This window comes from Teleopsis dalmanni, chromosome 1, assembly GCF_002237135.1.
Source record: "Teleopsis dalmanni isolate 2A chromosome 1, ASM223713v2, whole genome shotgun sequence".
NCBI classification, from domain to species: Eukaryota; Metazoa; Arthropoda; class Insecta; order Diptera; family Diopsidae; genus Teleopsis; species Teleopsis dalmanni.
This window is the reverse complement of record NC_051846.1, coordinates 180,567,228-180,580,189: the sequence shown is the minus strand read 5'-3', so window position 1 is coordinate 180,580,189 and position 12,962 is coordinate 180,567,228. Positions and strand designations below refer to the sequence as shown.

The following is a 12,962-nucleotide window of genomic DNA, read 5'->3' as shown; positions in this document are numbered from 1 at the left end:
ACGTCTGGAATTATTCTTATGCTCTAACAAAAACGGTTGAATAACTTGGTGATTGTCCTCATAGATATCATCATAAACATATCAAAAAAAAAATAACACGTTTAGGTCAAATAAGCGCTGATTTATTGACTTCAGCTTATTGAAACTAGTATGACATATTGTTAATATCTTAATTAGAATATTTTGTATTTATAAATGATTAAATTTTTAACAAAACGTTGGCTTTTAAGTTTTATGATGTACTAGTCTTGTTTGTGCTCCAAGGCAAAACAAGAAGTAATAACATTTCTATATGCCTTAAACATGTTTAACTCTATAAGCGAATCATCATTCATATCTACCATTCGACCCATAGAAATGACTGTTAATTTGTATGTCTCCCATTCCTTGTCAGTAACATTGAGACGTGTTTGTATGCGTTGCTTGAGAGTACCGTAGGTTTCTCCATTTGCAGCTTTTATTAAAAATGGCACTCCGAATGCATTATAAAGTTCTTTGCTAAAATGAGTCACTGGTATTAGCATTTCGTTTTCAGTCAATTGTAAATCTTCAGTAGGTATTTCTTCAATACGGAAGGTTTTCTGCGGATTACAAGGAATCATTGGTTCATACGATTTTTGTAATGTTTCAAATGACACATTTTGTTCAATAATTGCTACAATTTTATGATTGCTAACTTTTAATAGTCTCAGTTGTTTTTGACTATTTTCAGAAAATTGTATTTTCTCGGCAGCTTCCTCAAGTAATTCTTTAACATAATCATTTTTGTTGATATATAGAACCAGTTCCTTCTCTTCTTTTAAGTCGTTCGAAACCCAAACACATTTAAATTCCTTATTATTGTCGAGTTCATGAATACTGAGCGACAATCTTTGATAATAAATCTTTTTTGATCTTCCCTTCTTACCATCATTAAGTAATTCTTCTATGGTCCCCTACAACAAAATTGATACTAATTTTAATTGAAATTATAATTTTATTTTTATGATTTGAAATATCTATTATTTATATAAATAAAAATAAATTTTAAAATAATATTGTAAAAATTAATATATTAACAAATGATAACACCACAAACAGAATTATAATTAGCAATATAGCACAAATGGTACTGCAGCTGTGTAACCCTCATCGTTCATTTGTTAAATTAACCTAGGAAACATATAAATTTGCACTTAATTAGATTGTGAGTGTCTGCCTCACTTAGATTCCAAATTTGCTGACCTTTGATAGCGGTTAGATGTTATATGTAATATTTAAATACTAACATAGGATATTTACAATCTTCACAGGCTATTTACAATCTAATTCTCTTCTAATACGAGATTGTCAGGATTCTCTCAATACGTCGTATGATTTCGTCGGAATCCAACTTCCTAAACAAGCACGCTACTCTCCGATATTGACTTTTCTAATATTGGCATTCATATTGCAATAACTAAATTGGTAATTAAAAATAAATACCTTGGGTTTGGAAAAGAAAAATGAAGATTCTTGTCAGATTAGAAAATTTATCTAATCCAAATTGAACAAAATTTATATCAGTCAGTTGCTTCAACTAAAATTAAAGGCGGAACCAACTCAGTACTATAATATCAATAACAGAGCTGTCATTCTTTAAAATCAGGGACAAAGCTAAGTTCATAGAATTGACAGGTTGGTTTCCTTCTAATTGAATGTGGGAGTCGTGCCTTCTCACTTGATGCTTTTTGTACACTAGATGCTTCAAACTTCTATATTTTAAACATTTCTTCATGTCTGGCGTATGGACAGTGTAAGTCAGCTTACACTGTGGTTAAATGAGCTTTGGTGCAGAAGGCTGCCACTCCAACCTAACTGAACCTAAATGGTTAATAAAATTATTATTAGTAACAAATATATTCATTTTTAGTTCTCAAAGTATCTGTTCTTTAAAATATCTTAAACAATTGTGTCAGAACTATTTATTAAATATTCCGACATATCAAATAACCTTAAGGTAAAGGTGGAGAGATTAAGAGTGATTTTGTTGTAGTAACTATGATGTTTTCACTTATAATATAGAATATTATTTACGGAACTTGAAATCGTAATTGCCTATTAACATAGGATATAGAATACGATAATATATATTTAGAATGTGTTGGGGCCTTAGTTTTGTAGAACCATTGTATTCAAAAAAACAAGATTACCATATGTAGTCAAGTTATCAACTTCAGGGTAAGTAGAAAAGAATCGTAATGATATCTTGTCTATGTGTCTTGTATTTTATAATTAAAATAAGAAGAACCGATTAACTTACTTTGAACAAATATGGAATCGCAGTACCCGGTGAATCTTTCAAGTTGCTAACACATGTGAAGAATTGTATTTTGTCGAAATCAGTGTTAATCCGTACGGATATTGCTTGTACCATTTGATCATAAGTGTACCTATTTGGCATTTCAAGAATTATTTCGGGTTCATTAGGATTAGATTTATCCAAAAAAATTACTTCTGTACGAAACATTACGTCTAAGAAGTAGTCCTTCACAGTTGGCACATCCATATTTGTTTTGGTATAATCCTTCTCAAATACAAGTATATAGCCTTGTAAGTTATCAGATAAATCAAGTATATTTTTTAACGGCTCTTTTATATTGATTATATATTTTTTGGTATATTCATCATATATTTTCAATTTAGTGGCCAGGTCAAAGCCAAGCTTCGCATTTACTTCAACTATAATATCCCAAATAACTTTATCCAATGGCAGCTGCGCACAACCAATGTAATTCAGTGAATTATTTAGTGCATCATAAAATTTTATGAACATAAATATATCCTTCTTTGCATCAAAAGTTTGGGACATGGTTAAAGGTACATCTGGCGGCGCAATTTCGAGAAATATAGACCATGGTTTATATCGTGTTGTAATAGATTCAAGCGCACGATAACCATCATGCTCTATATCATAAAATGCCATTTTTTGATTTCTTCCTTGCGATAAAAATACAGTCCAAATACGCATTCGATTTTTTGGTGTACAACATGCTTTAGATATAATGTTCATCATTTCATCCACTGTTGCTGTTTGTTTCACTTTGATAATGTGATGAAACACATCCTCTGGATCAAAGAGCTTTTGCCTCTGATGTAATTCAAACACATCTTCAGTTAAAATATTAATCGTTATATAGAGTTCAGCTTCAATAAAGTATTTTATTTTAGAGACTTCTATACGCTCTACTTCATCGAGTCGTTCTAATAACTCATATGGAATATCTTCCTTTGTAATATTGGCAAGAACATTACTTAGTTCGGATAAACGTATGTAGACTAACATATAAGCATTACTGCATTTAGGTTGAAATGATATTTTATCATCCATTCCGCCATAATTCTGTTCAATCGCTTCAGTTTTACTGCAACTCGAAACAAGATCGTCATTAAATTTGAACCATTGGCCATCCGCTTTTGGATTTATAAATACTACATAATGTCCGCCATTATTATCTCCTGAGTGAACCAGTACAGCATGTAAAACATAATCGGCAGGTGTTTTTTCTTTCTCCAACAAAAACTGATCAAGATTTATTTGTTCATAAAATTCAAATCGATCATTATATTTAATTGAGTTATCTGTTATGGGGTCATATTGAAAACGCATTAAATGCAAATGTAACACTGGGGGGAATGCAGTAAAGATGACACCCTTGCTAGCCTCCTAAAAACAAAAAAAGAAAATTTTAGAGATATATTGATTCTATAGCGAAATAAAAGTAAAATAAGAAAACTATAAGTAAACCTTTTATAATTAATCTTTTTTTTATTTAATTCAAGAAATTAAAAACTAGCAACAGTTTTTTTAAACAAGGCTGACCAAATCGTTTGAAAATAATTTTATTATACTTTGTGATACACACCTGCAGACCATAAAGTCCGGCGTCATATTTGTTATCTCCATTGAGGTTTTCGGAAGCAATATATTCTTTAAACGACTCAAAAATATCTTTTTTATCTTTAATATTTAGTTGTATATCATAAAAAGTTTCGTAGCGTATACTATTATAGTCGACGTTCTTACATTTTATGTATGATGACATTTTACCTTCGAAAAGCCTGCGCATTGTACCCTCTAAGGACGTATTATTCATTGTAGTCTCTAGTTTGTCGAGTAAGATCCTTAAAAATTCTTGAACATCATGTTGCATGAATGAATCTAGAGCCTCCCATCCAAAGGATTTAGTTAATATTTTTGTTCCAACTGGATAATCACCGGATTGAAGTTCATAAAATATCCTTTGTAGCGATAAACCAACCGAATCGGAGCTATCATCAGCTTCTGTAGGTATTTTATAAACAGCTTTACGTAGTTGGTTAGTAAAGAATAAAGTTTGCAATATCGAATTCATATAACAGGTAGCACCTTGATTTTTCAGACCCACATAGCCAGTATACTTTTTAGAATCCCACATTATTCCACGTGGAATATCAGCAACTATATGAACTTCAAACGTTACACATTCATTGTTTACAAGACACTTTTCTGGATCTATTAAATCTTGCCACGATATAAAATTTGCGTAACCATAATCTTTGTCTTTAGTGCAGAATATGTGTTTAATACGTGTACGAGTATATGGAGGTGCATCTGGCTTGTGGCACTTAATACGCAGCTCGGCATAAGCCTTACATGACCATGCCGTCCAATCAATATCCCCCCGACATTGCAAGAAGAATCCCAGTGCTCGTATATTAGGTAATACCATTATTTTCCACGGCAGCAAACGCACATATACGGCTGGTGAATATTGTGTTTGATATTTTATAAGTTTTGCATATTCAACAGCATATGAAAATGTTGCTTCCGATCTATATTGATCAGTCTTCAAATCATCAAAGGATGTTATTTCCTGATCTTTTGAACATGGAAAATCCTTATCTTCGGATAATTGCGACGTCAACATATTACCATTATTTTGTTCCAGCTGATGTTGTAATTCAGTGTTCACATTTAAAGCAGAATCTTGTTTATCAGATGTTTCTGTACTTTCTTTTTTGTCCGAGTCTACATCCATTTTTAATCACGACGTAACGCCTCTTTTTAACAGTTCTGAAAGTTCTACACAGTTCCGTTAGCCTTACCTATCTCAGACACTAACTTTCATTTAATTTATTTTAGATTCGATTTTAGATCCGCCATTTTACGTTTAGTATTTTTATCTCTTTCACACAACATATGCGTATCCTTTGTTTATTTTACAGTATTTGCGGTACTTTTTAGCGTAGCCACCAGCAATTAACTTTTTGAATTTTTTTCAAATAATTTTAATTAAAATGTATAAGATGATTTTTATTATTTTAAATTTAATTAGTACAATATACTTAATTAATTAATTAATTTACAATGCTATTACAGTTATTAAAATACTTCAAAGTTTAATTACTCATCTATAAGGACAAATAATCAATTTTTATTTTATAAACACTTAAATGCTAGTATTTTCTATACAATGACGTAAAAATGTTATAAAATTGATATCAACTTATAAAACATCTTCATGCACTTTATAATTTACTTTTTTACGTAATATTTAAATTTAATGCAATACTGTAATTAATATAAACATTTACACAATTATTTTTCTCAGTATATAAATTTCTTGCGTATGTAAGCCAACGAATCTCAATAGGAAATCAATTAAAAATTGTTGAAAAATTAATAGAAAAATAATAAATAAATTTTAAAAAACTTTTAGTCTCATTCAAATTATTATATATTCGTGTTAATGTGTTTAATGCTCAACAATGAATTAAAATATAACACTAACTTGACTTATTCCCCACCATTGTTGTTGAATTCACCACTGGACTAATCTTTGTAAGTCAACAAGTTTTTTTTATAAAAAAATAACTATTTATAAACTTAAAAAATATAAAATATTTTATATTCATAATGGTAAAATTTTATGAAATAATTAAAATAAATATTAAATATTAAAAAATATTTCTTCTGACGCCATTTGACACAGATATCTTGCAGATATGTTCTTGTTGTGACCAATTGGCGCCATTTGAAAGCTTTGCAAAACATATGTTTAATCTATACAGATTACTAAAGGATTTGCTTATATAGTTTTAGGGAAAAGTTTATTACGCCTTAGCGTATTTTGTCAGTCCCAGTTCGCATTCGATTTTTAATAGCTTTGTGATTATTTGCTTCAGCAACTTACCAACATGGGCTGGGGCAAGACTAATTTTGTAAATTTTTTCAGGCAACATTTTTAAGATATGTCTTTACAACAATAGACATTTTAAATAAAATTTCAAAAGAACATGTATACTACCAAGACTTAAAATATAGTGAAATACGGTTTTTATATAAAGCTTTCATTCCTGTTACATATTTTGATGTAATACACACCAGCATATTAACACTGTGAAGTGACAATGACACCATATATTACTACAGAAATCGCGGCCATTCAATAAATGTATTGTTTAGATGCAATACTAATTACTTTAACACTTACGCAGAAGGCAAGTTTCCTGGAACATTGCACGATGCATATATTATGTCTGTTCCACTAGCTGCTCATAGTAAAATTCAAGTAAAATACAAGTAAAGTACAAACTGAAAGCGTAACTCAAATAAAGTGCTAAATTTGGTCTTTACACAGATTTTCATGCAACAGCTTTGTGTAAAATCCAAAAATTAAATTCAAACCAAAACAGCTGATTCACACTTCTCACAAATTTTACTAGAAATTAAATGTACGAGTAAAGTCAGATGCTGTCATCAACTCGTAAATTTGCTGGTGGAAGGCACTTGTGTATACACAGTGTTTCTCAAAGTTACTACGAGTAGCTCGTGAAACAGCCCTATTATATATGGTGCAGACCAGCAACATAGAAACATTTAAAATAAACTTATTTACAAGATAAATGTAAAGATTTTTGGCTTCTGTGTAATAATGGTTTTCCATTACAGTCAGGACTCATAACTCTATTTATTTCAGTCAAAAATCCACGAACGAAGAATATAATAAATATCTTAAGAAAAAGCACGTAATTTAATAGAGCGTTGTATTAGAATTTTGAAAAGTAGATTTCGGTGTCTATCCTATGAAAGGATTCCACCCTATAATTCTGCTAAAGCTGAGGGCAAAAAAAGGTTTATTGCCATCTAACGACAGAATTCAAAAGGAAATAGCAGAGTGAGTGTGAATATTGATATGATTGTGGAAAAAAGTTTAGTTTTCGAAATAATTTTTACTTAACACAAGGCAAAAGTAAACGGTGGCAAGTTACTGATACATATTATTTAATTAAACATTACAAATAATTATTATTGAAATTATTGATAATTAAAACTTTTATAAATTGAATGACAATTATATTTGTAAGCATTTTGATAAGCATTCATAAATATAGTGTTTTCAAATTTAATAAACGTTAATCAACGTTAACTAGTCTCCTTTTGGTAGATTTTTTTTCTTCCTCTTGTAGCCTTCTTTTAGAAGTTCTATTTTCATTTTCTTCATTTCAATTATTTCTCTTCTATACTCTTGTTTTGCAGCAAATTTATCTTTTTCGAATTGGAATTTTATTTTCTCCAGAGCCAACATTTCCTCTTTTACCGACTTACTATTATGTCTCGACTTCTTTTTTCGCTGTTTAATAGTTTCGTGTGCTGAGCATTTTGATTGTGCAGCCTGAGGTTGCATAAGCTCTTCTTCATCTAAACATTTAGCATACAATTTCTCCTAAAAAAGGAAATTAATAAATATTATAAATCTGGAAAACATGCATGCTAACTGTCATATTTTCAGAAGCATGTTTATTGCTAAAATCACACATCTCCTCCACTGATGACTTTTCATCGACGACCGGGGGTGCCATGATCGGAATCATTCGCTTTTTGACGTCACTGTGTACCTTGGGCTTGCTCATGCAATTAACATCAGTACTCTTAATGGGTGTAACAGCCGCTTTGTCCTTAATATGATTTCTAAAAATTGTAGAAATGTTGACAATTTATATATAACATATACGTAATTTATATATCCTTACTTCAAATCTAACCAGAATTTCCGCCATTTCTTACCACTTTTATTAGCACCACCAAGTCCATTCAGACGTTCAGCCAAAATTTTCCATACTTTTTTCTTGACATGAGAACTACCAAATAAGAAAAATATAAATTTAAATGCAATTAAATATTAAAGTGCTTAATATTGTGACATAGCAATTTTTATATGTACTAAAATTTATATATAACATCAAATTTTAATTTACCTGTCCTTGGAAAATTGTTTATTGCTCTCTATAAATTCTAGGAGTACAAGCTTTTGCTGCTCACTTGCTTTTTTATCATTTTCCATTTCTAGAACATATAAAAAAATAATATGTACAAAATTATATTATAATCTTACACAAAGCTTACTATTTTCGTTTTTTTTTAAAACAGACCGCCAAATTCACCGTGGAAAATATTTGACAGAACTCCACACCTTTTGATATAAAAGTTCACCATTCACAGTTCAGAAATTGCAAATTCAAAATATTCAAAATGTAAGCAAAATTTTGTGTAGTCTTCAATTTACACAGTTGAGGATAAAGCCCCCAAGAGCACAGACACACGATGCACTTTATTGGCGTTTGCAGTTTATATTAAAATTTAACAAATTATAAATGTGTTATTAAAAAGTAACGATAGATAGATAGATGAAATTGTGAAAAAGAAGTTTAAATAGTTTTATGTACAATTTTCACTAAACAAATAAAGGAAAAATAAATATTTAAAAAACTGTTGGTTACTTGATAATTAATAGAATATTTTTTTCTGATAAATCTAAGCATATTTCAAACAAAACAGTTCACATCAGGTAATTGTTAATTTAATTGAACACCAATTAAAACGAAAATATTTATAAATAGCTTAACCAATTGGGATCTATAATTTATTGTTCAAAACAATATATTTGATCTATTCCATTAATAAATATCGGAAAAACGATGATATTTGAATTTTGATATTTTAGTTATGTTATTAATAACGTTTATAATATAATTCTAAATTAAATAAATTTGTACTGGTTATAATATTCTTCTTCTTATTGAAAATACAAAATAAAGATCAGTCAATATTAAACGTAAGAAGTGAAATATTTAGGAATAAGTTACAAACAGAAGAAAAAATCGGAATATTTTTATTAGAAACAAAATTATAGCAATGTGTTTGCTGTAATACACAATAGTTTTTAATAACAAAAAACTATATAACTATATATATTTACTATAATATGCAATAGTTTTTAATAACAAATAGTATATAACTATATATAGCAGCAAATTTTGGAAAGTATAATATATATAATATATACATTTCAGAAATTATAGAACTTTTTCGAAAAAAATACTATGATAATATCATCATATCCATAAAGTTATTTTATTCATGCAAACCTGTAGAGTTACAGTCATATTATTTTTGCTTAAAATAATAAAATAAGTTATTATAATTCAGTTAATATATATATGTACATAAATTTTGGTTTAATTTTTCGTATCGTATTAAAATTAACAATTTCTCACGCAATTCTTTCCCATCAGCAAGTTTGTGATGTTATTGTGAACGTTAAGCCTAATATAAAAAATAGAAATCGTGATTAAAATAATTTTTTAATATCTGTTTGAAGAATAATAAAGCTTTAGAAGATATCGTAAGCCCTTCCTCCAAATATAATTATTGCGTGCGATTAAATTCATTAGCAATATACATTTTACTGGATTTATATTCAGTAAATCTAATTTACTGTAATATAAATTTATTTATAAAATTTAAATGTATTTCAAATGAAAATAGATTGTAAATTGAGTTAACGCTTTTGTGGCTATTGTTACTAATAAAATTGTATAAAAATTTATTACTTTACGTTTTTTTTATTAATAAATAAATATTAATTAAATTTTAAATTTATTTCCCAACCTGGTTTTGTTAATAATATATTTTATATATTTTATATACGGCTACAGGTCACCTTTTTCTAAAAATTAAACGTTTGTTTAATATTTTTTAATATATTCTATATTTCGACACTCCTTGAATATAATTAGTATAAAGATCATGTAACTAATCATTAAAATATTACAAAAACTGTTGTGATTATCTTTTTAGAGTTTCTGATGATGACTCTCAAGGACAGTCGAAATATGGAATATCTTAAAAAATAATAATAAAATATATAAAAAAAACATTATTAATAAATATAAATAATTATATTCTATAGACATGAACGGACGGAAGCTTACGTTACGAATTATGTATTTGAAATAAACGTAAATAAAAAAAAGGTAAAATTAAATCAGCATAAAATGTCTCATATAAACAAGTACCGAATATTGTTATGTTTTAATAATTTTTTTCATAATATTATTAACGCAATATAAAGGAAATATATTTAAAAAATTAAAATGAATTTTATGTTAATTAACTTGACGTGGTTTTTTTAAAAAAGTTTAAAATAAGAAATATTTTTTTTATGTTACATATTTTGGATAAAAATATCTTACCTTGATCCAAATTATCAAATTAAAGCTGCACTTTATTTTCTTTCATTAATACTTTTGTAATATAATGTCATGGATCCACAATGGTGCATAGTTTATCCCGCAAACTTTTCATAGATTACATCGGCTGTTTTTATATATCTTACATCATCTTCTTTTTTTTCTTTGTTCCTAATTGTTCCTTACTAATTTATATTCTTTGTATTATTCTTCAAAGTTTCCATTTAAAGGAGCTGAACGTTTCCAGCTGTAACATCTTTAAATCCTACATCACATGTAAGTCTGATAATATCTTTAATGAAGTTCTAGCTTATGTGCTTTTTTTTTAAGACAATGCATAAAGGCTGACAGAAATTTATGCTGAACTACATTTAAATTTTTAACAGATTTTTCACTCTAAGCCCCTTTGTTATTTTTGCTAGTTTTTAATAAAAATACCTTCAATAATTTTGTATATTTTTAATCAGAATTATATTCACAATAAGTTGAAGAAGAATGTTTGCTAAAGAATGTCTTTACTGTCTTTAATGGTATGAGAATTCTAAAGATTGAGAATATTGAAGCAACCACTGTCCACCGTCTGTAACTAGAAATTAGTAAACAATTAGTTATGAAAATGCTTAGAATTAAGCAACCAACTCAAATTAATATACTATATAATGTTTATTTTAATATTAATGACAAACACACTTTAATGAAAATTTATAAAAATATATAAAATATAAATAAATATAAAAAATTTGATATGAAATATGACTAATTCTGATTTTAGCCATGACCCCAAAAGTGAAGGTTAAGACCACTTTTCTATTTTCTTTTTGTGTATGTCTCTAAGCACAAGTAATGTACTTATTTACTATATAATTATTTTATATAAGTTTAAATTTAATTTTGGTTTAAAAAGATTACTGCAGTAATATAAAATTTTTAATTTCAGACAATTAGCCCAATCATCATTAAATATACTATAAAAAACGAATATGTTTCAATTAAGACATGGGACGTATATCGCAACAAATGACAAAGGCATAACATATTTAAAAAAGTATATATATATTTTATTTAAAATTTTTTAATAAATATAATAAATTATTTATTTATAGCCACGCTGTTGAAACGAACACAAGTTATTTTCAGAAATATCTAAATATATGTTCAGTTGTTTCAAATATAAATCTAAAAGATTTTGAAAACAAAAATGAATCAATACATGAGTATATAAAAGGTCCACTGAGGGACCACAGTTGGAGAAGGCTTTAAAAGCTACAACCGTGACTTGTGAAGAAATACCTATAAATGTTGGTGGCAAGGAATTAAAAACTGATCAAATTGTTTATCAGATAATGTCATATAACCATTTACACAAATTGTCTAAATTTTACTATGGGGATAGTAAACTAAGACGAAATGCTATTAAAGTTGCGGTAGAAACACAAAAACAATGGGACCGATCAGACACCTTTTAACGAGCATTTGAAAGTTTTGGAACGTACTGCAGACAGTATGGCGAGTAAATACAGGCAATATTTAAACGCAGATACAATGTTTAGTCAGCCGAAAACTGTAATTCAGATTGAAATCGATTCTTCACCAGATTTTATTGATTTCATAAGAAAAATTTTATAACAAATTTAAACTTCACTTATATTACAAAAATGCTGGTCAATTAAATGAACACCTATTTTCTTAAAGAATGTGGAAAATATCAACCAATAAGTGAAAATCTTAATGGTACTAAGAACTCGATGCGACATAGTGGTATTGATGATCTTTTAACTGCTATTAGACCTTTTCATTTTACAACAATTGGAGGAAATTTGGCTAGAAGTTGGGATGTTTGATAATAAGTTATATTGGTATTTATTAATATGAAATATATCAATATTCTGAAATTTTTTATCAAATCATTTATTTATAGTACAACTTTATATATTATTCCAGGTTTTTGAAGGTTCGGGCATTTTGATGTTTAAGAATGATTGTGCTCGAGCACTGTGAACCGCTTGAAACTGTTCCAACAACATGCACATCATAAATTTGGAAGGCGTCATCTATACAAATATGAACTGTACATTAGTTTTCGAATACAATATCTATATCTAGCAGGGTAACGCTATTCTATAGAAACCTCCGACAATTTTTAATTGGCGCATTCTCAATATTATGCATGAAATCAGTTTAACCGATTAAATACCACCCGATGAAACAGTTTTTGGCTATAACTAAGTCACCATATTCAGATGGCATAGCCTTAATTAAATCTGTTCCATGAATTGAAATTATTTTATAACTTGAAATATTATCTTAAATAAATGTCTACAGCAAATTTCATCGGCTGTGAAAACAATATAATAGCAATATAGACGACATCAACGACGTACGAAAATGTTCGGCTTGTTCGCCCATGTATGTACCAAAATCATTGTTAT

At 28.2% G+C, this 12,962-nt stretch overlaps 2 protein-coding genes and 1 long non-coding RNA gene across 3 annotated transcripts; 1 reads left to right on the top strand and 2 right to left on the bottom strand.

Annotated features, from left to right (window-relative positions):
• Window positions 1-86: 86 nt before the first annotated feature.
• LOC119670492 (ubiquitin carboxyl-terminal hydrolase 7-like) lies at window positions 87-5,252 on the bottom strand. The gene is made up of 3 exons (XM_038080766.1): window positions 3,885-5,252; window positions 2,282-3,685; window positions 87-935 (listed from the first exon to the last, which is right to left on the bottom strand). Exons 1-3 carry the CDS (start codon window positions 5,037-5,039, stop codon window positions 243-245), a joined length of 3,252 nt encoding a protein of 1,083 aa, XP_037936694.1. The 5' UTR covers window positions 5,040-5,252; the 3' UTR covers window positions 87-242.
• Window positions 5,253-7,344: 2,092 nt separating this feature from the next.
• LOC119670491 lies at window positions 7,345-8,618 on the bottom strand. Its single transcript, XM_038080765.1, has 5 exons — window positions 8,408-8,618; window positions 8,260-8,347; window positions 8,035-8,142; window positions 7,780-7,972; window positions 7,345-7,727 (listed from the first exon to the last, which is right to left on the bottom strand). Exons 2-5 carry the CDS (start codon window positions 8,343-8,345, stop codon window positions 7,431-7,433), a joined length of 684 nt encoding a protein of 227 aa, XP_037936693.1. The 5' UTR covers window positions 8,346-8,347; window positions 8,408-8,618; the 3' UTR covers window positions 7,345-7,430.
• Window positions 8,619-10,746: 2,128 nt separating this feature from the next.
• On the top strand, window positions 10,747-12,383 carry LOC119670490. The gene is made up of 3 exons (XR_005251717.1): window positions 10,747-10,809; window positions 11,471-11,578; window positions 11,637-12,383. It is a non-coding gene; the product is annotated as an uncharacterized LOC119670490 (long non-coding RNA).
• Window positions 12,384-12,962: the final 579 nt, after the last annotated feature.